The sequence below is a fragment of the Octodon degus genome, unplaced genomic scaffold, assembly GCF_000260255.1.
Source record: "Octodon degus isolate 3935 unplaced genomic scaffold, OctDeg1.0 scaffold00033, whole genome shotgun sequence".
Taxonomy (NCBI): Eukaryota; Metazoa; Chordata; class Mammalia; order Rodentia; family Octodontidae; genus Octodon; species Octodon degus.
The window spans coordinates 2,000,574-2,022,351 of record NW_004524609.1 but is presented as its reverse complement, the minus strand read 5'-3'; the positions used below and the strand labels follow the sequence as shown (position 1 = coordinate 2,022,351).

The 21,778-nt window shown below is 46.7% G+C and overlaps 1 protein-coding gene across 5 annotated transcripts in view; it reads right to left on the bottom strand.

The window, feature by feature from the left end:
- Tlk2 (tousled like kinase 2) overlaps positions 1-21,778 on the bottom strand; it is a 170,502-nt gene that overhangs the window by 51,880 nt on the left and 96,844 nt on the right. For 4 of the 5 annotated variants that reach the window (XM_004630004.3, XM_004630005.3, XM_004630003.2 and 1 more), the window contains 2 exons: positions 1,715-1,810; positions 792-884 (listed from right to left, as the gene is read on the bottom strand). The exons of the other annotated variant lie outside the window; for it this stretch is intronic. In XM_004630004.3, coding sequence (XP_004630061.1) covers positions 792-884; positions 1,715-1,810 — 189 coding nt within the window. The remainder of the gene's footprint in view (positions 1-791; positions 885-1,714; positions 1,811-21,778) is intronic. 5 annotated transcript variants of the gene reach the window in all.

Genomic DNA, 21,778 nt, shown 5'->3' with positions numbered 1-21,778 from the left:
AAGCTCATGGGTCTGATTTCAATCCCCGGTTCCGTAAACAAACAAACAAAACACTGACATAAAAAAGTAAAACTGACATAAGCTGCAAATAAACAGCAAAAATATATAGAAGATAGTTAACAAGGCTCAGAAAAAGGACAATCACATTAAAATAAAACAAAATACTAAAAATGTGAGTAATCACATTTTTAAAAATCTTTATAAAGATATTCTGTAAATTTAAAATATGAAGTACTGCTCTGATGGTGCTACATCCCTGTAATCTCAGCATTCTGGGAGGCTGAGACAGATTTTAAGCTAAAGCTCAGCCTGAGAAGCTTAGTGAGGTCACATCTCAAAATAAAGGGCTGAGGAGGTGGCGAAACATGGATGCTCTGGGTTCAATCGCAAAAGGAAGAGCAAGACACACAGAAGGAGAAACAGCACAGAAGGCGGGCAGGCAGGCTGCAGTGGGGCTGGCGAGCCCAAGACTACTACTGCGGTAACTGCTCTCTCAACTGCGGAAGCGGCATTTTATACTCATTCCCATACAGCAGTCACATGGCTATTTCTCTAGCATAAATTCAAATACTAAAATGCTGCAATACAAGATTTCTAACCTAAATATAATGTTTAGAATGTACGTATGTTTTTGGCTCTTACTTCAATTTCTTCAGATTAAAGGAAAATATCAAAGCGTTTACTGCTTAACTTTTATCTGGCTGGAGTAATTATTTCCATGATATGCATATAATCCAAACATATATAACAACTGATCCTTAAAATAAAATCTCTTACATTTTAATACTTACTCTTAATAAATCATCTATTCTTCCTTCCTTCTTTTCTAAGTCAGAATTTTTACTGTTTTCTAGTGCAGATATTTTTTCTATTGTGAGGTCAGACTACAGAGACAAAGACAAAACAAATTTAAGATGTCTTAAAATATTACATGTCAGCATATTTTTATTACACAGCAACTGTACGTAACATTAGAATCTGCCCTGGAGCTGTACAACTCTGGAGATTTCCACTCTAGACTGCTCAGCATCCCGTCTTGAAAGTAATGCAGACAGTGCCAAAGGAAGGGCAGCAACACGCAGTGTTCTGTCAGCTGACAGTGCTGCAGGCGCAGGACACAGTGACTGTCCTTCTCAGATACAATTTTTAGGTGTTCACAACATCCCTTAAACTAAAAAGCGGTTGAGGAGTGCTTTAAGAAGGAAACTACGTTGCACATCTCAAAAGAACTTCAGTCAGATCCTGATACAAGCAGGTATAAGGATTACTAACTTCCTCAAGTAGGGAATTAACATTTATAGAAAGCATACTCTAAGTACTACTCTGGTAAGGATTTTGTAAACATTGGCTATGGTAATTGGAATTAACCACTTGTACTCTTTAACAATCACTATTAAAGGAGGCTGAACCCTAAGAATATACAAGTGTTTAAGTGGCACAGCCCGAATTAGAACCCAGGTCCAGAGGAGCCCAAACTCAACACCATGCTGCAGTATAATTTCTGCTACAGTATCTCCAAAAGGTACAGATAGGCCTCAGACATTACGAACAACCTCCAAAGGACCTTAATACTCTTAAGATAGGTTTTGAATGCACAGAACTGATGAGGCATGGTCAAAACAACAGAGAAGATGGGAGAGGAAGCCCAGGCTTTCCCTACAGGGAGGTCCGCTCCCGGCGGACCCTCTCCACGGCTGCCCAGTGCCCAGCCCACCTGTGTCTGTCTGTGCTGGATGGAGATCTGCTTTTGGGAGCTGCAGGAGTGCTCTGTGTTGCCAGACCCTGTAGAGGAGGGGCTGTTCTGTTGAGCCTGCAACAAAGGCGTATTGTCAGCCACAGGAAGGTTGCGCATCTCTCGCCACAAACATTTATATGCCATTATAGAAACATTTATATATGCAATTATCTTTGTATAAAACAAACCCCACCTGATGAAAGTAAAAAATCACAAATCATGGTGACATGACCAAGATGTAAGGAACATAAGTCAAATATAAAGTACAAGGGCTGGATATGATAGCTTAGACCACATTCCCATAAGGTTGGTTGGTTTATTTATTTATTTATTTATTTATTTATTTATATGTGGTGCAGGGTCTCACGATGCAGCTCAAACTCCTAGTAATCCTCCTGTTTTCAGCTTCCCCTGTGCTGGGTTTATAGGTGTGCACCACCATACCCAGTTCTGACAGCCAGCAGAGTGTACCCAGGTCACAGGGCTGGCATGGCATGTGGCACCTGGGATTAAACCCGGGTCCTTACCTTGCCAGGCAGGTGCTCAGACCGCCAATTTATCCCCCCAGTTTTTTTTCTCCCCAGTTTTAAAGTATCAAATGCTTACAAGTAAATTTTTAAATATATAAATTAGGAAAAAATGGACATTTCTGTAATCACGTGCTTTCACTTGTGTTCAGCATGCTTTTTCTCTTTTCGGTTCGAATCGGCAAATGAAACGCCCACGGCCCTGCGGTGTCGGGTCAGGCTGGAAGGACCACAAGCACCGCCCAAACGCAGAAGCACTATCCGCAAAGCACACGGCCACTGAAAAGGCCAAGGTGCCCTCCAGGATGGTCCTGTTTCTACCTTCCTTCTCAGTACTGGAGACCGGGCCTCGGGAGCACAGCGCTGCATCTTTGGGCTTTGGGTTTTGTTTTTTTCCTTTTTTTTTGGTATATATTTGCAGGACACAGTGTTTACATTCCTTGTGTGAAGCTGTTCTATGCGCATAAAATCTTAACTCCTCTTTCACCTTCTTTCTCACCCTGGCCTCCCTCCATCCCTCGATTCCCTTCCCATGTGTAAAGACCTCCCTTCCTACCTTCTGCACTCCCCTGCTTGCAGCACCCGCGAGGCTGTCCTGGATCCGGAGGTCTCCAGTCCCTGCCCCCGCTCTCACTGCCAGACACAGGAAGACCACCGTGCAGCACAGGAAGACCATGGTCTTTTAATTTGCTCTTTATTTATAATTTCTCATATACGAGAAACCTTGTGATGTTTAAGTTCATGTGGCTGATTTATTTCACTTAAAATTACAGTCTTATGGTACACCCATTTTCCCTCAAATGACTGAAGTGTATCCTTTTCTTTGGCAGAGAAATCCACTATGTGTAAATACATTTTCTTTATCCATTCATCTATCAATGGACATACAGGCTGCTTTTAAGAATTACTTATGGATTCTTCCTTTTTTTTGAGACAGGCCTTTGCAATGTAGTCCAGGTTGGCCCTGAACTGAGTACAGAATTCCACACCACCAGTTGCCCTTACCTCCTAGGCAGCCCGAGCTGGGCAGGCCCCCAAGGCCATGGTGCCAGCCCCTCCTACCCTCCTACCCTTTGGGCAGGGTGGGCCAACTCAGCTGTGTGTGTTGGGGGGTGCTGGCCCACACCCTGGTCCTCCACCTCCCCAGCTACCTGGTGGGGACAGTGCTGATGGCGGCTGGGCAGTGTGGGCTGTGATCAGCAACCCTGCCCCTCAAGCCTCAGCCTCCCCTCTGGGAAGAGGCAGTAGGCCTTGCTGGCTCTGTCCTGCCTGTGCTCAGTTTCTGCAGAGGTCACCTTCTTGCTGGGGCTGCTATGGTTCCATGGGGGGAGGGGACTGGGGTCCCGGGAAAGGGTGCCCGGGGGATGGCGGTGGCAAAGCGCACCTCTGTCTCCAGGCGAGCCTAATGGCTCACTGCCAGGCCTTGCACAGGACCTCACATAGGAGCCCCATGTTCCTCACACCACTCTGCTTCCCTTTCTTCCAGGGCCACAGTCTTCCTGTGCTGCACTGTGGTCTTCCTGTGTCTGGCAGTGGGAGCAGGGGCAGGGGGTGGAGAGTGGGGCTGGAGACCTCTGGATCCAGGATCCAGGATAGCCTCGCGGGTGCTGCGAGCAGGGGAGTGCAGATCCTGGCCCTGCCCAGGACACCAGCCTGTCATCTACCCCGACACCCAGGCGGAAGGTCACCCACTCCTTCAGGGAGCAGAGCTGAAGCGTGAGCACCTTCCTGGGCCTCCTGCTGAACAGCCTGGAGGGCAGCACCAGCTACTCTAGGCGGGTGGTCCTGCAGTGCCAACAGTGCCTACGAAGACTCTCCTCAGGGACACACAGACAGGTGCCCTTCTTTGACAAAGAGGTGCGGTGAGATGGAAAGGGTTGCAACTTACTTAACAGAATTTAAAGGTATTTATTATCCTTTTGGTTAATAAAGGACTGAACCCATGACCATGTACATGCCAGGCAAGCGCTGTGCCACTGAGCCACTCCAGCCTCCCTGCTCTGCTCTGTTCTGAAAACACCTCACCAGGCAGTTCAGGCTGGCCTCGAGCTCACTGTGCACGCCCTCGAGGCCTCACACCGCGGTGATCTTCCTGCCTGAGCATCCGCATTCTGGGACTACAGCTGCGTACCACCATGCCTGGTTCACGATTATTCTTCTAATTACCACATTAACCACGACAAAATCAGCATCTATTAAGGAACCGCTCACTATAAATGAAGGGCTTCAATGTCACTGTCACATGTAACCCTTACAAATCCTATAAGGTTATTATTATTTAACATGTAAAATATAAATCACAAACTCAATCACCTACACAGAACGAGTAAGTGGGGTAACTGCAAATGGGAGCTGTGTGTCTACAGTGACAGGTCCACAGGGCCAGAGCAGCTGGTCACAACCATGCTGCACGCAGGCTAAAGAGCTCATACGTGGATTCCGCCGAAGGGTCACCACAGTCTTGTAATGTGGACAGTACTACTAACGTCATCCTTGTGTCTTCATTCAGGGACTACTTATTGAGTACTATTTATGTTTTTCGTTTTTGTTTTTTGAGACTGGACCTATGTAGTTGAGGCTGGCCTTGAACTCACCACATAGCTCAAGGTGGCCTCAAATTTATGGTGATTCTCCCACCTCAGCCTCCCAAGTGCTGGGATTATGTGTGTGCCACCACTCAATACTACCTATGTCTAAACACTTACCTGCTGTGGCACACGGCCATAGAAAATAAACGTAAGCCACAGCCATTCTACCTTAATGAAATGTACAAATAAATACAAGATTTATTAAGCACCCGATAAGTATTTGTTGAAAGGTATTGCTGAATGTACAATCACAATAAATATAAAAGTACTCTTAAGAGTGCAAAACAGGGGATGCAATCTCATCCAGATTCAGTGGTGAAATCTAAAAGCCTTAAGCATTTAAGACAGTCAAAAATAGGACTGGGGCGGGGGATCCAGGTAGAGAACACAAACACACTAAAAAAGAGGTAAAACTGTTAAGTTCAGGAAAGTCAAAGGAGAGGAACTGGCTTCGGAGGCCATGAGACAAGTTGCGCAAGCGCTTCCTTGGCAAGCGCAAGGGCCTGAGTTCAATCCTTGGTTCTGCCCCCCCCCCCAAAAAAAAGACAATTTGCGCAGCCAGTAAGTGGCAAAGCTACAGTTAAAAGCCACGTATCTGGGGCCGGGGATATGACTCAGTAGAATAAGTGCTTGCTTGGCAAGCACAAGGGCCTGAGTTCAATCCCCGGTTCTGCAAAATAAATAAACAAATAAATAAATAAGAATGAGGTATCTAATGAAGGAAGGAAGGAAGGAAGGTGGGGAGAAGAGGAGGGACAGGGGAAGGAGGAAAGAAGAGAGAAAGGGAGGGAAGGAAAGAAAGGGCAAGGGAGGAAAAGAAAACAAATTTTCTGCGCTTGATCTGACATACAAGAACTCTAAACTTTTCTTACTACTAAAAGCCACCAATACACTCTACCTTGCTACAAAGATGAGGCCTCCTTCACTTAGCACTAGATTGCTCTTACAAACTTTTGCTTCTCATCTTTGTTTCTAGACTCGTAGGACTGAACCGTAGTTTGAATGGCACTAAGAAATGAAATGAATGATTGAAAGGTTCTTTTGTGAATTTTTATCTTTCTTTTTCCTTTGTTGTTTTTTTCAGCCTTGAGTACATTATGCAGCCCAGGCTGGCCTCAAATTCCTGGCAATCCTCCTATCTCAGTCTCCCACGTGCGCTCCACACCTAGATCTTGGTAGACGGCCTTTGATAACACTGCCTTCTACATTGCTCATTTCGGGTTCTATGCTTTCTTCCAACAAACTAAAAGTACTAAAATTAATTAGATGCTACATTTTTAAATTAAAGGTTTCTGTAAAAACACATATATAAATACTTCAATGATAAACAAAACAAGAGTCATAGTGTGAAAACACCAAATACAAATAAAAAGAGTGCTTTCAAAATGCACCTCACAGGGGCCAGGGAGCTAGCTCAGTAGAATAAGCACTTGCCTGGCTAGTGCAAGGTCCTGAGTTCAATTCCCAGTACCACAAAAAAAAAAGGCAAAATGTGCTTCAGAACTAATGGGACAACCTGAGTTCATTATATATATATATATATATATATATATATATATATATATATATATATACACACTCTAATTTTAATCATTCAGTATCAACTGCGGACCTCTGTGCCTGGTTCTGTGTTAAATGCCAGCCACCGAGAGCTGCAGAGCTCCCTCTCGCGCAGGGCACTGAGTGCCGCCTGCCTAACCGCCGCCCGGGCCACAGTAGCTGTGAAGCCAGTCTGACTCCTGCATCATCGTGTGTCCTCTCCAGATTTCTATTTTCACAGTATTTGTGTCTACTATAAAAGTAGTTTAACTCATATATTTCCTGTAGGTTTCATAATCAGACTATCTAATGAACCCTTACAGCCACAGAGAATCCAATTTTAAAATGGGTAGTGATAGATTTTAACAGACATTTCTTTTTTTTTTTTTTCCTTTGGCAGAACTGGAGATTGAACTCAGGCCCTTGCGCTTGCCAGGGAAGCGCTTATTCTACTGAGTCATCTCTCCGGACCATGAACAGACCTTTCTACAATGATTCACTAAAGGTCAACAGGCAAATGAAGAAATGCTCAGTATCGATGGTTACTTGGAAACTACAAATCAAAACCATAGTGAGATACCACTTTCTATGCACTAGGACAACTAAGGTCAAAACCCACACACACAAGTACAGTCCTGCCGAGAATATGGGGATACTGGGATAAGGGTCTGGAAAGTGGGCAGGCGCTGCAGAAGCAGCCTGGCAATTCCTACAAAACAGCTGCCTTATGACTGTCAAGTCCAGTCCTCACCTCCCTCTACAGCAAAGGTGACAGAGCCGTGCGAGCTGGGCACAGGGATGGGACAGGAGATCAGGGCACGGCAAACCGGCTAGGGGTGAGCGCCAGCGGCCAACCAGTCTCAGGACACAGACACACGCTCGTCCCAAAAGCGCTGCGCCTGGAGCCGGTCAGTGAGCGCTCGCCTCCGCTCTTGCTAGGGCTGTAGCAGGTTTCTGATCGCAAGGTCTACGGGGGAACCCGTGGCACTCAGCAGCAGGCTGTTTGTCTCACTGGAAGTGCGAAAATGTGAAAAGACTCACCATCCCTGGCAGACCTGCATCAGCCTGAGGGGCGGTGGGCACGAGGGCGGAGCCCACTGCCCTGCTCTTGTTCACAATGGTCTGCGTGCACCCTGTACACTTTAGTTTTGATGTGCTGAACGTGCTTCTTTTCGCATCTTTAATAAATGTAAAACTGGGGGACCAGTGAGATAGCGCAGTGGACTAAGCGTCTACTTAGGCAAGCGCAGGGACTGAAGCCCGACCCCAGCACAACATGCCGCGCTAGCCCCACCCCAGGCACAATGAGCAGGCCAGGGAGTCTAGGAGGGTAGCGCGTGCCTGTAATCCCAGCACTCGGGAGGCTGAAGACAGGAGGAGCTGCATAGGGAGACCCTGGGCCTAATAAATATAAATGAATGAATGAATGAATGAATGAATGTAAAACCTCGCTGCCTTTCACTCTTCTTTGACTAATTCTTTGATCAGGACAAAAAGAACCCAAAACCATCACTAGGAGACTCCAGCACTCCAAAACCCAGTACCCATGACAGAAGCCTGTAATCCTAGCAGTCTGGAAAGCTGAGGCAGAAGGGTTCTAAGTTCAAGCTCATCGTGGGCAATGCAGCAGCTTAGCAAGACCTTCTCTCAAATTTAAAAACATAAAAGGCTTGAGCATACAACTCAGTGTAAAGGCAGTGGGCTAGACCTTCAGGAGAGAGGAGGGGGAGAAGAAAAGGGAGGGAAGGGGATATAAAAAGGGAAGGGGGAGGAGAAAGGGAAAAGGCCAGTGTGGGCCGAGGAGACAGCTCAACAGCATAAGCGCCTGCCTGGCAAGCACAAGGTCCCAAGTTCAATCCCTGGTACCAAAAAATAAAAATAAAAAGCTTCTATGGCCAGGCATGGTGGCACATACCTAAAATTATAATGCTCAAGAGCTGAAGACCAGCCTGGGTTACAAAGAGATCCTGTTTCCAAAACAAAAAAGAGACACTAGGAGTGGTGGTACATGCCAGTAATCCCAGCACTACAGCACTAAGGAGGTTGAGGCAGGAGGATCACTGTAAGTTCAAGGGCACCCTGAGGGATAAATCAAGACCCTGTCTCAAAAACAACAAAACAAAACAAACAAAAAAAAAAGTCCCAACAGAAATAAAACTATGCACATAAAAACTTTCACCTGAATTCACAATAGCGTCGTTCCTAACAACCAAAAAGCAGAAATAACTCAAGTGGCCAGCAACTGATGAAAGGATAAATAAATCTCTGATCAACTGGGCACCAAAGTAACAGGAACATTTACTACTGAAAGCCTTATGAGGCCAGGGCTAGGAGTACAGCTCAATGGTAGAGTGCACGCTTAGCAAACACAAAGTCCTGGGTTCAAAACCCAGTACATAAAACAAAAAAATTAAAATCTATGAGGCTACAAGGATAATCAACGAAGTGAAAGCTATTTGTCACCATTTGATGAGGCTAATATCCCTAGTGTATTTTTTTGGGGTGGTCTCCTTTTTCCAATTAGATTTTGTTGGTACTTTTTTTTTTTTTTTTTTTTTTTGTACTTTAGGGAAGGGTGTTCAGGGTCTCACTACTAGATCAGACTCGTAGTGATCTGCCTGTTTACAGCCTCCCAAGAGCTGGGATTACAGGTGCGCACCACCATGCCCAGTCTCAAAAGCTGGCTCAGGGCGCCCCGGGGCAGGGCCAGCACTCCCAGCCCCTGGGCCTGCTTGTAGGCGCTTTCATCTGCTGAGCTATTTGGCCAGCCCTGGCACATTTTATTTTATTTTTATTTTTTTCTGTATTTTAGGGAAGAGTCTACAGGGTGTACAGGGTATCACTACTAGATCCGACTGGTTGTGATTCTCTTGTTTACAGCCTCCCCAGTGCTGGGATTACAGACACGCCACCATGCCCAGTCTCAATTGCCATGTCAGCACACCCTGGGGGCAGGGCCAGCATGGCAGGCCCCAGGGATCGAACCACTGGCCTGTGTGCCTGCTTGCAGGCGCCTGGTACACTTTAGATATACGTAATTATCACATTGATCATAGAGCAATTCCCTAGTTTAAAGATTAAATTTTTATCTAAAATTAAATTTATTAATGAGCTGGGCATGGTGGCACACGCCTGTAATACCAGCACTTGGGAGGCTGAGGCAGGAGGATAGTTGTGAGTTTGAGACCAGGCTAGGCTACAAAGTGAGTGTGAGATCAGTCTGGACTACACAGTGAGACTGTCTTTAAAAAAAAAAGAAAAAAACTAAAATAAAATAAGTTAATGAGAAAAGAAAAAAAATCTAGGCAGTTAGCTTGACATTCTCAAACTATATAATTCAAAAAACAGATAATGAGAGAAAAAGTTCTATTTTACATTAAAATAGAAGTTAACACTTCAGTGAGATATGTTAAGGTGGGTATTTATGCTGCTTAAAATTATGCAGATAAGAAGCTGAGAATTCTGAAATGTATTTTAAATACTTCTGCATAAAACAAGCAAATTAAACCTGGCATGGTGGTGGACACTTATTAGTCCCAGCACTCAGGAGGCTGAGGCAAGAGGATCACCATGAGTTCAAGACCAACCTGGGCTATAGTAAGTTTCAAGGCCAGCCTGAACTACATAGCAAGATATTGTCTTTAAAAAAAAAAAAAAAAAAAACAAAACTGAGTTCAATCCCTAGTTCTGCCAAAAAATTAAAAATAAAAAAGGTAAAAGAAAAAGAAAGGAGGCAGAGAAGCAGGAGGAGGAGGGAAAGGAAGAGGAAGAAAAGGTACAGACAGCTCTCAAGGAACTAGTGGGCTCAGCACTAAAGAGAAGGCAGGGGAGGGGAGGGAAGTGGGGGCGCTGAGTCCCACAGCCTCACTAGCGACTCTCCATCCAGTCACAGCGGACTCCACGACTAGGTCTGGTTTTCTTTCTCAGTTCAATGTAACCATTTGGCTTTGCAATACCTGACAACAAAATAATTAAAACACTTAAATGCTTCTTCGTAAGTCCCAGAATAACAGGAGAAAAATCTAGTGACCCTTGCTTGATTTACAACTGGCCTCAAATGTGACTCAAGACCTTGGGTTATAATCAGCACTTAAATTTGTTTCCATTGAAGTCAGACCCTTGCGCTTGCCAGGGAAGCGCTTATTCCACTGAGCCATCTCCCCAGCCCTTAAATTGCTTTCTTCCTTCCTCTTTTTTTTCTTGTTCTTTGAGGCAGGGTCCCATGATGTAGGGCAAACTGGCCTTGAACTCAATGTAGCCCAAGCTGGCCTCAAATTCACAGTGATCCTCCTGCCTCAGCCTTCTGAGTATGTGGTAGGGTTATAGGTGTGCCAACTTTTAGGCTTAGCTTATGACCAAAGTCTTGAGTTATGACCTGAAGCTGGCTGCTCATGTGGTTGTAAACAGACTCGTGATGTCAGAAGAGTGTATCAGCACACCATCAGTCTGAGCCCCAGTTCACACGTGTGTGGGTGTGGTTTTGGTCAGTGTTTTATGTATTCCCTATCATTACTGTTATCAAACTGGCCCAAAAAGCTAGAAAAGAAGCAAATGAAGGGAAGGTCAAGAAAGCAACCACAGGGGCCGGGGAGATGGCTCACGAGAATAAGCGCAAGGGCCTGAGTTCCATCCTCGGTTCCGTGAAAAAAAAAAAAAAAAAGAAAGCAACCACAGCCAGGCGTAATGGAGCAAGCCTGCAATCCCAGCACTAAGAGGGCTGAGGCAGGAAGACTGCTGAGCTTCAGGCCAGCTACACTGAGTGAGTTCAAGACCAGCCCAGATTATATAGTGAGACTCTGCCTAAAAAAAAAGGCAAGAAAAGCAAGGCAAGTAAACAGCAGTCACAATCGAAAGAAGGGAACTGTGGAGAAGTATGCGAGTGGCATCTGGGTGACCGATCGCGCTACTCTGCAGCATATCAACGTCCACCACTGGACGATCTCACAGGAGAGATCTGTACAAGGGAGGCTGTGCAGAGGAGGCTGCAGCTTCGCTGACGCTCAGCAGGTGGGTGACATTCAGAGGGCTGTCCACAGAGGCAATGCGGCGACTTCTGGCTAAGCAACAGAGATCAGGCAGGGAGCGTTCTCAAGAGGAGGGAGGGGATCACAGCAGTGCAGCCCGTTCCTCCAAAATGGAGGAACTCCTGCAAAGCAGACAGAGCTGCGGCACCGCTGAAGGAGCCCGCCCAACAGACTACGCCAAGCACCGCGTGCACTCGCTCAATGACATGACGTCACACTATAGCGCAGAAGAAAGCACACCACCTCAGAGCAGTTTTTAGCTCTGAAAGGCTAAGACCTAGCGAGCCAGAAGTGGGGCCTAGTGGGCTACAGACTGCCAGGAGAGGACCAGAGCGCCAGGCTCCTGACGTTCTTACGGAAGGGGACTCTCCTTCCCAGCTGTGACCGTCCCTTCCACCCTCCCTGCTTGCAAGCTAAAGGTGTCACCTGAATAGTGAGTACAGCAGCGAACCGTTTCTGGTGAGCTTTCTAGCGAACACACTACCACCCTACGGTGTCCCTCACGTGTCCCCCACGTGAGCAGCTCCTCTGCAGCATAAAAAGGCTCAGCAAGTGGTGCCTTGGAGGTGCAGAATGCACTATGAGCGCTCCCGTTACTGCTGAGGGGAGGAAGTCTCGACTTACAACCCACTTGTGTTATAACCAGCCCTTGGGAATGAATTAAGCATATAATCCAAGGGCCCACTGCAGCTAGAATGACAAAACTAAGTATCACATACTTATAAGGTTAACAATAATTTAAAAATTAAAAAGATGTGAATGAGTTGCTGTGTAAACATGAGCATGTTAAATTTATCTTTCATAATGGGGAGTAGATAATTTTTGTTTCAAGTAAATTAAATGACATATTAAGTTGAGATGGAACTGTTAAGCAGGCACGGCAGCACACACTGCAATCGCACATCCAAGAGGCTGGGGCTGAGGCAGCAGGGTGACGGAGTGAGGCCAGCCTGACCTTACAGCCAGGCTCTGTCTTCAGACAAATCACCAGCTGTCAACAGGGGCTATCTATCTCAGGTGTGCAAAGGACTTTCCCTCTTCTCCAGCTCTTGGGGGCCATATATAATAAATGTCTATTTTTACAGTTTAGAAAATTATGCCTATAATTTAAAAACAAATTTCCTATGTTAAAATATAAAATTAAGCAATTTAAACATATAAAGATCTGACTCTTGGGGTAAGAAGGTCTCTCAATGGTCAAGTGCTTGCCTGGCATACCCAAGGCCCTGGGCCTGCTTTCCTAGCATCTGCCCCCTACTTTCCAACCATACTTTTAATGCTGTGTCAAGAGGGGACAAGAGAGGGAGGGCGAGGAAGGGGAAGGGAAGTGAGGGGAGAGGAGAGCGGAAAGGAAAGAGCTATCCTAGCTGCTCCCTCTAACCAATTCTGAGGAACAAAGCCAGGACCTATCACACACTGGGAGACCACTTCAACACTAAGCTGCAATACAGCTTGTCCTTTCAAGACAGTCTTGTGAAATTGCCCAGACCAGCTTTAAACTTTGAACTAGCAGTAAAAATAAAGGAGCTTAATGGAGAACAACAGAAAAACAAAATGTGCATACAATCAAACTTGTAGATGCCAAGGAGATGGCTCAGTAGAATAAATGCTTGCCTGGCAATCACAAGGGCCTGAGTTCAATCCCCGATTCTAGCACAAAAAGAAAAAAAAAAAAGAGAGAAGGCTCCACCTGACAATCAAACTTGCGATCTTCCTGACTCAGCCCCTCACACTGAGATGATAGGAGTAGTCACACCAGCCCACCTGCTACTGTTCTTTCGGGGGTGTTTCTGAGACAAGGTCTCCACTATGGAGCTCAGGCTCACCTGGAGCCCGCTCTTGATCCTCCTGTGTCTGCTTCCTGAGTGCTAGGATGATGGGCATTTGCCTCCACATCTAGCTCCATTCTGTATTTTTAATACACACGTATTTAGAGATATTTCATTTTTTCCAAAAATTGATTAGCTACAGAGTCTCACTACCCAGTTCAGACTCATAGTGACCCTCCTGTCTTGGCCTCCCCAGCACTAGGATTATATGCAAGAGCCACCACACCCAGTTCCAGAGCTGGCATGGTATGCAGCACAGGGAATCGAACCAGGTCCTTGCAGATGCTATGGAGCTTGGCCTGCCAATCTGTCTCTTCAGCCCAGCATTTTTCTTTGGGAGGGGGCTGGTACTTAGTACACGGTCTACAACATCTCTCACTACACAGATTGCCCTCTAACACGCCCCAGGGCGGTGGCGTCACAGTAAGCCTGGGGACTGAACTCCAGTCCCTGTGCCTTCCTAAGCAGGCACTGTAATCTACTGAGCTATCTGGCCAGCCCATCATTTTTAACATATATACAGATTTCTCTTCTCTTCTTTTCCGTCCATCCTTCCTTCCTTCCCTCCTTCCTTTCTTGTGGTACCAGGGATTGAATTGAGCTATCTCCCCAGCCCCTTAGTATAGCATAAAAATGTACCATAACTAATTTAACCACCTCTTCAAAACAATGCTTTTTTCTTGTTTTTGTTTTTTTTTTAATATTTATTTATTTTTATTTATTACATTTATTTATTGTGTGTGTGGCCAGCTCAGCCCACCAGGGGGCGGGGCTGGCTGGCATGTAGTGCTGGAGGATTGAACCACGGTCCTTGTGCTTTGCCAAGCTTGTTTCAAGTAGGTGCTTTAGACCACTGAGCCATCTCTCCAGCCCTCTTGTTTTTGTTTTGAGACAGGGTCTTACTATGGAGTCCAGGTTGGCCTCCAATTCCTGGCAATATTCCTGCCTCAGACTCAAGAAAGCTGGGATTACAGGTGTGCTCCACCATGCCCAGCCAAAACAATGCAGTTATTAATGCATGACACATAGGATAAGACTAAGATTCTAGGGCTGGCCAAATAGCTCAGTGGATTAAAGCGCCTGCAAGCAGGTGCAGGGACAGCAACTGAGACAGGGCGTGGGAGTGCTCACCTGTAATCCCAGCTCTTGGGAGGCTGGTAAACAGGTGGATCACCACAAGTCTGATCTAGTAGTAAGACCCTGAACACCCTGTAGACCCTTCCCTAAAGCGCGCGCACACACACACACACACACACACACACAAAAGACTAAGAGTCTATCAGAGCAAATCGCATTGGATATACAGAAGTGAACAAAGCAAAGTCCTTGATCTGATGGAGCTTCCCCTGGTGGGGGAAAGTCAGATAAAAACAGACATTACAGAACATCAGTAGGTGATAAAACTGAAGAGAAAAATCAAAGCAAAGCATTAAGAACTGAATGTGTGGAACGGAAGGGGCAGGTGCCATTTCATTTAGTATGTGCAGAGGAGGCCTTTTTCCCAGGTAGATTTAAGCAGACCAGAGAGAACCAAGGGACTGGGGGCACACGGCAAGCGTAAAGGCAAGGAGGTGAGCACACGGCCCGAGAAGCAGGGGGCAAGTACAGAAGGAGCTGGCGAGAACAGGAGCCAGCAGGGACCTGCACTGGGAGGCGCAGCACGCAGGCTACTCTGAGCATTTCCGTGCAGCAGAGCGTGGTCAGACGCACAGTTCAGTACTAACATGGCGCTGCCACCTGACCCACAGGTGGCACCCACCTGTAATTCCAGCACTGAGGAGGCCACGACAAGAGAACTGCCGCGAGCGTGAGGGCAGACGGGGCTACACAGTGAGTGCAAGGCTAGCCTGAACTACACAGTGAGATCCTGTCTCAAACAAAACAAAAGAAAAATAAATATTATCATGATCTCTGTTGACAGCAAGTTAAAAGAAGAAGTTGTAAAAGCAGTAAGGAGTCCATTAGGAAGCCACAATCTCAGTGAGAGACAATGGTTTGACTGGAGCAGAAGTGAATTAAGTAGCAGAATTCCGAACACGTCTTGAAGGTAAAATCAAAAAGATTTGCTGATGGCTTTGGATTGATTGATTGATTTTTTGGTGGAACTAGGAATTGAACTCAGGCCCTTGTGCTTGCATTCTTCTGAGCTATCTCCTCAACCCCGAGCTTTGGACTTAAGAGTTTAACATAAAGAGACGACAATATTCCAGGCTTATGAAACAGAAAAGAGCGAACAGACAGAGATGTGGACGCCTGTGTGAGAAAAGGGCTTGGAGGTATGGAATTTAACAGAGAATTGTGTTGGCCAGGTTAAATCTGATGGGCTTGTCAGAGGCGAGGACTAGTGGCAGCTGACTGTCCACGTCTGGAATTCAGGCCAGAATCTACCTACATGAAATTGAAAGTGTTGCGCATGTCAGTGATAGGTTTCAATAAGCAGAAAACAAAAGTAGACAAAGGAATCTGAGCCCCAGTCCGTGCCCGAAGTGAAGCGCCACTCCAGAGTGGACACCAGTGAAGAGTGCGTGCTGGGATGAGGCAGCGACCCACTGCGGCTGACAGACCCTGCTAGGTGAGCTCTGGGAATGGCCCTTGGCTACAGCCACGCGACGCTTACATCCTTCTGTACACTGATGGAGGAAAACTGCTTCCAGATTTTCCAATTACAATTAGTATTAAACAACTCTGTAGTCCTATGGGAACAAAATTTATAGATCTATAAACTTTTTTTTTTTTTTTTTTTCTTTTTTTTTTGCAGAACCAGGGACTGAACTCAGGCCCTTGCGCTTACCAGGGAAGTGCTTATTCTACTGAACCATCTCCCCGGCCCATAGATCTATAAGCTTAACATTAAGATATATTATCAATTTTTCCAAAGGATCAAACCAATTAACTTCTAGTCAATACAAAGTTAGATGTGTCTGTCACCTATACTGCAAATCAACCATCTCATTAATCCTTGCCGCTACAGGTCAGAAATGTTCCCGTGTATGTGTGCGCGTTTGTGTGTGTGTGTCTGTGTGCATGTGTGTGTGTCTGTGTGTGTGTGTCTGTGTTCCTTTAGAGCTCATTTTTATGCAAGTATTCATAGCAGTTTATTTTAACTCAACAACAACAACAAAAAATTAAAAGGCCAATGAGATACCTGAATAGGTAACAAACCTCTGATACATACAAAACAATGACTGTGTTCAATTCACTTTTCTAAATGAAGAAAGCCAAGTCCACATGCTTTACTGCATAGTTCAATTTGTTTTCTTTTCCCCCCGTGGTACCAGGGATCGAACTCAGGACCTTGCACTTTCCAGGCAAGCACTTATTCCACTGAGCTATCTCCCCAGCCTGTGCATAATTCAATTTGTAAGACCCTTGGGAAAAGGCAAAATTGAAGACAATAAAAGCAAGCACTGCTTTTCTAAGGCTGAAAGAAAGGCTCACCTAAAAAGATGTGGCATAGTCATTTCAGGGTGAAAAGACTGCTATATACGAAATGTCTGGAGATAAGACACACGACAGCATTTGTCAAAACATAGAGAACTGTATTTAAAAAGTGAATTTAAGCTAGGCATGGCCTGGCATGGGCACGCACCTACAATCCCGGTATTTGGAAGGCTGAGGCAGAAGGTCTGTTGTGAGCTTGAGGCCAGCCTGGGCTACACACTGAGTTCAAGGTCAACCAGACTAGCAAGACCCTTTCTCAAAATATAAAGCAAAGCTCTTCGGTCTCAGCGGCACAAGCAAGAAGAGGAAGGGAATGTCATCCTTCGGAAAGCGTCGTAATAAGACGCACACGTTGTGCCGCCGGTGTGGCTCTGAGGCCTACCACCTTCAGAAGTCGACTCGCAGCAAATGTGGCTATCCCGCCAAGCGCAAGAGAAAGTATAACTGGACTGCAAAGGCTAAAAGGCGAAATACCACCGGAACTGGTCGAATGGGGCACCTAAAAATTGCGCATCACAGATTCAGGCATGGCTTCCGCGAAGGAACGACACCTAAACCAAGACAGCAGCTGTGGCAGCGTCCAGTTCATCTGAGAGCTGCAGCAATCACTCAGAATAAATGCTTTGGGGATTTTGTTGTTGTTTTGGCAGAACTGGGGATTGAACTCAGGCCCTTGTGCTTGCCAGGGAAGCTCTTACTCTACTGAGCCATCTCCCTGGCCCAGTGCTTTGGTTTTAAAAGATAAAAAAATATTCTGGTACACTGGCTGTGCAGACATGGTACCTTCTCAAGTATAGCTTAACTTGTAACTACAGCCAATGCTGGGAAATGTTAAAAAAAAAAGATAAAAAAATAAAATAGCAAAACTGCAACAAAAGCCTGGGAGTGGGGGACATACCCAGAATCCCAGCACTAGGGAGCTGACGCAGGAAGAATGATGTGACAGAGGCCGGCCTGCACTGTGCAGCCAGAAAGCTCAAGGACAGCCTAGACTACATAGGGAGACCCTATCTCAAAACACAAAACAGGCCTGGGGTAGCGCAGCGTAAGTGCCTGCCTGGCAAGTACAAGGTCCTGAATTCAATCCCCAGTACTAAATAAAAACACAGAACAACAGCAACAACATGTGATAACTGCATAAAGGACGTGCAAAGGAGAAGTGCTGACTTAAAGGTATTTCTAGGAGACTTTATATAATTAATTTTATTGGTACAGTTTAGTTCAATGACCACTTTCATTACAGGAATTTGTACGCAGACATGATATAATTTGATTTTTTTGGCACCCTCCTCCCCTTCAACCCTTCTGCCCCTCCTACAGCCCACACTAAGCAATATTTGATGTAACTAGTCATCTAACTTTCTCTTTCCTATAAAGCTGTCCTTTGCCTGTTTTTTAATGTAAGTGCTTATCTTTCTCTATTAACTCATGATATTTGTTGTATATTAAAGTCAACATTTCTACTTTTTCTCATTTTTATACTACTAAGCCCTTGCAAAGAACTGCTGAGAGACAGAGAAATCAATTAGAATCAAAGATTAGGCCTTCATTTTCACACTGTTTTCACATTCCTGTTCTGTTACTCCCCTGCTCCATGGCTAATTCAGTAAAGGAATGAGGATGAAGAGGAATTGTGTATGAAGGTAGGATAACTTTATCCTTGAGTGACAATGAGAATTGGCCAACAATCTACCCGAGAGTCTACCCTACTGTCTGCAGCTCTTCAGACATGGAAACATCACATTAAGGGACGTTTCTCCCTGATCAAAATCCCATACACTTAACTCTGCGTCTATTACACAGTGGGTGCTCAGCAAACACAGAGAATAAGCTGGTTCCCATAAGCAAAAATGTGGAAAGGAGGTTGTTTCTAAGGCAATGGCAGAGTAAGGAAAAGTAACCCTGTAATATGTGGGTTTAATGAAAATCGGTCAATAATAAATACACACTGAAACATGGGCAGCCTCTGAAGTGGCCGATCACCGCTGGCACACGTGCCGCAGTGGACCTGCGCAGTCCTGTCTGTCAGCACAGGAGCCACATGGCCTAACAGTTGTTTTTCTAAACTAAGACCTCAGTGTTCACGTTCACTTGTAGCGGCGGCACTCTGCAGTACCTAAGTGGGCTCTGGTTCAGCCAATCAGCTCTACAAGGTTTCCCATCCCTGCTCTAACCAGAACTACTGCGTTCTCACCAAAATTGCCTCACACTGCTGTCAACGCCCTCCAGCAAAATTCTACCGGGCAACTCTCTCACTCACAGACAGTCACAGGTTTCCCTATGTTTTTGATGAATGAACCATTCTATAGACTTTTTAAAAAGTCCCATCACTTTCTTTAGGTAAAACTACAGTAATGAAATAACCTATGTGAACAGGCGCAGGGGCTGGGGCTCCATCACAGGGCCTGCTGTGCCGGCCCCACCCCGGGGGCGCACGCCTGTAATTCCAGCACTTGGGAGGCTGTGAACAGGCGGGTCACTGAGTGTGATCTAGTAGTGAGACCCTAAACACCCTGTAGACCATTCTCTAAAATAAAAATAAAAAAATTTTAAAAAATAAATAAATAACCTAAATAATATACATGATTTTCTACCTACTTTCTTCTTTTTATTTCTTTTTCTTTTCCTTTTTTTTTTTTTTTTTTTGCCGGAACGGGGGCTTGAACTCCGGCCCTTGCGCTTGCCAGGGAAGCGCTCATTCCACTGAGCATCCCCCCGGCCCCGTATGTCTTTTTCTTAAGGCACCATCCACCATTCCCACTGCCATTTCAAATATATCACACAGTGGTGAATGTCTAAGAATAATCCACAGGGGCTGGTGAGGTGGCTCAGTGGTCTAAAGCACCGACTTATGGGGCTGGTGAGATGGCTCAGTGGTCTAAAGCACCTACTTAGAACAAGCTTAGCAAAGCACAGGGACCTCGGTTCAATCCCCCAGCACCACATGCCAGCCAGCCCCGCCCCCTGGTGGGCTGAGCTGGCCACACACACACACACACACACACACATAAATAAAACTTAAAAAAAAAAAAGATCTCTGCTAATGGACCTAAAAAATGTTCTGACTAGTGTTTTTATTTGGCCAATGTATGTTTAATAGTTTCTTTGCCTTTGTCTTCCGATTCAAAGCTGTAATGAAAATGTGTGGTGTCTACTGAGGGCCTTTAGATAGAACTTCTGAAGAACATATCTAACTGCCAGTCAACAACTACGACCCATTTCAGCTTGAAGAAGCCAGAGCGGTCATCGCCCATGGTTCCCTCACGGCAGTTGGGGTTACTTCTTCAGAGGGGGGAATGTTACAGGCAGCCGAGTTAGACAGAAATATTATAGGCAGTTAGACAGGGCCAGGCCCTCGAGGAGACAAGATGGAAGACAAGGTGACTTTACCCAGACACTCCCACATGGGCCACACCTCAAGACCAAGACAAAAGAGGAAACACAGCTACACACTTCCCTAGGGATGGGCATCAGGGATTGATATTTTAAACAGGTATCAATCACCTTGAAAGAGCCCTATTGAGTCACTAGCCCAATCCCCAACAGGAAGAGACCCTGTTCCGAATTCGTGCCGCTTGCTATGTGACTCGCTTTCCCATTAGATACTGGATTTAATCAATTTTACCTGAGCAATGGTGCTTGTAATCTCATTGGTTGACCATAGTTTTGCCCGACAGCAAGTTCCCATGTCTTCTCCACCACCTTAGACCCGCCTCACCACATGGTTTTCCTCTATAAAAGTCCCTGCAAGAGAACTTCCCGGGGAAGTACCCGCTGGGTCCCCCCTTCTGTCCCTCTCTTGGGACAAGAGCTTTCTTTCTCTCAATAAATATGTTCTGCTTATTAAAAAAATAAATAAAAGTTTAAAAAATAAAAGGAGCTGAGGGCAGGGGAGATAGCTCAGCTGTCTCAGGTGCCTGCCTGGCATGCACGAGGACCCGGGTTCAATCCCCAGCACCACATGCTGTGCCAGCGCAGGCCTGTAGTCCCAGGGCTGGGGAGGCTGAGACAGGAAGATCACCAGGAGTCCAAGCTGCGGAGCGAGACCCTGTACCAAATAAATAGAAGGAGCTGAGGAGTAGCTCAGCTCAAAGGCTCTGCATTCATGCGGGCTTTGTGCCCCCACTCAGGTGGGCGCCCTTCTCACCCGCCCCGAGACCCCCCAGGCCCCTCTGGCCATGGGCTCTTGCCCTGCCATGCTTTAGCTCAAAGCCGTGCAGGGCGGTGGAGTCGAGGGCGCCTTCAGGCCGGGCGTTGGGCCTCAGAAGCCCCTCCGGCCGCCTCCTCGCGGCTCTGGCTGCCTTCCCTGAGCTGCGGCCCGCAGCCAGCCCGCTGGGCTCAAGTTTCCAAGCACGGCGGGGCGGCGGCGAGGCGACGTGACCCTCTCCCTTGACCTGCCGGGTACTGGCGCACGGCTGAGGTCCCAGCCCCGGGGAGGCCGAGGCGGGCCGCGAAGGACGAAGACACGGCAGGCCTGGCGTCCCGGGACAGGGACGGTCCGCCGTCCTCCCCGCGCCAGGCGCCAGCCAGGACCGAGCTTGCCGCTGCTCTCGTGAAAGAAGACTGCCTCGGTGTCCCTCCAGTGACCCCGGGCACACCTCGCACCTCCACGCTCTGCTCCCTGCCGCCCGCTGAGCTCTGCAGGCTTGAGGAGGATGAGAGCCAAGAGAGAAGCGGGCAGGAGGAGGAAGGGAAAGGGGCTTCGAACTCGGGGAGGTGCTCAGAGGACCGAGGAGCTGACGGGGCCTTCCCCGAGGTGGCGGAGGGGGAAAGGAACCTGCACCCTGGGCTGGGTGGGCTGGGCTGGAGAAGAGGGGCCGAGGTCTTGGGAAGATGAGCTGCTGTTTTAAGGGCTTCAGCCATACTGGATGACACCGTAATAATTCAGTAATTCACACTAGGGCCAGAACCCATCAAGTAAGTTGCCCAGGCTGGGCTCAAGGTTGGATCTTCCCGCCTCCGCGTGCCCAGCGTGCCCCACCACACCCCATTTCTCCAGAGTCTTAATGTAAGAAAGGTCCTGTGTCGGTAGGGCTGGGAAAGTGGCTCCTGGTGTGAAGCTAGTCAGGAAGTTGGGGGTTAAATGTGAATCTAA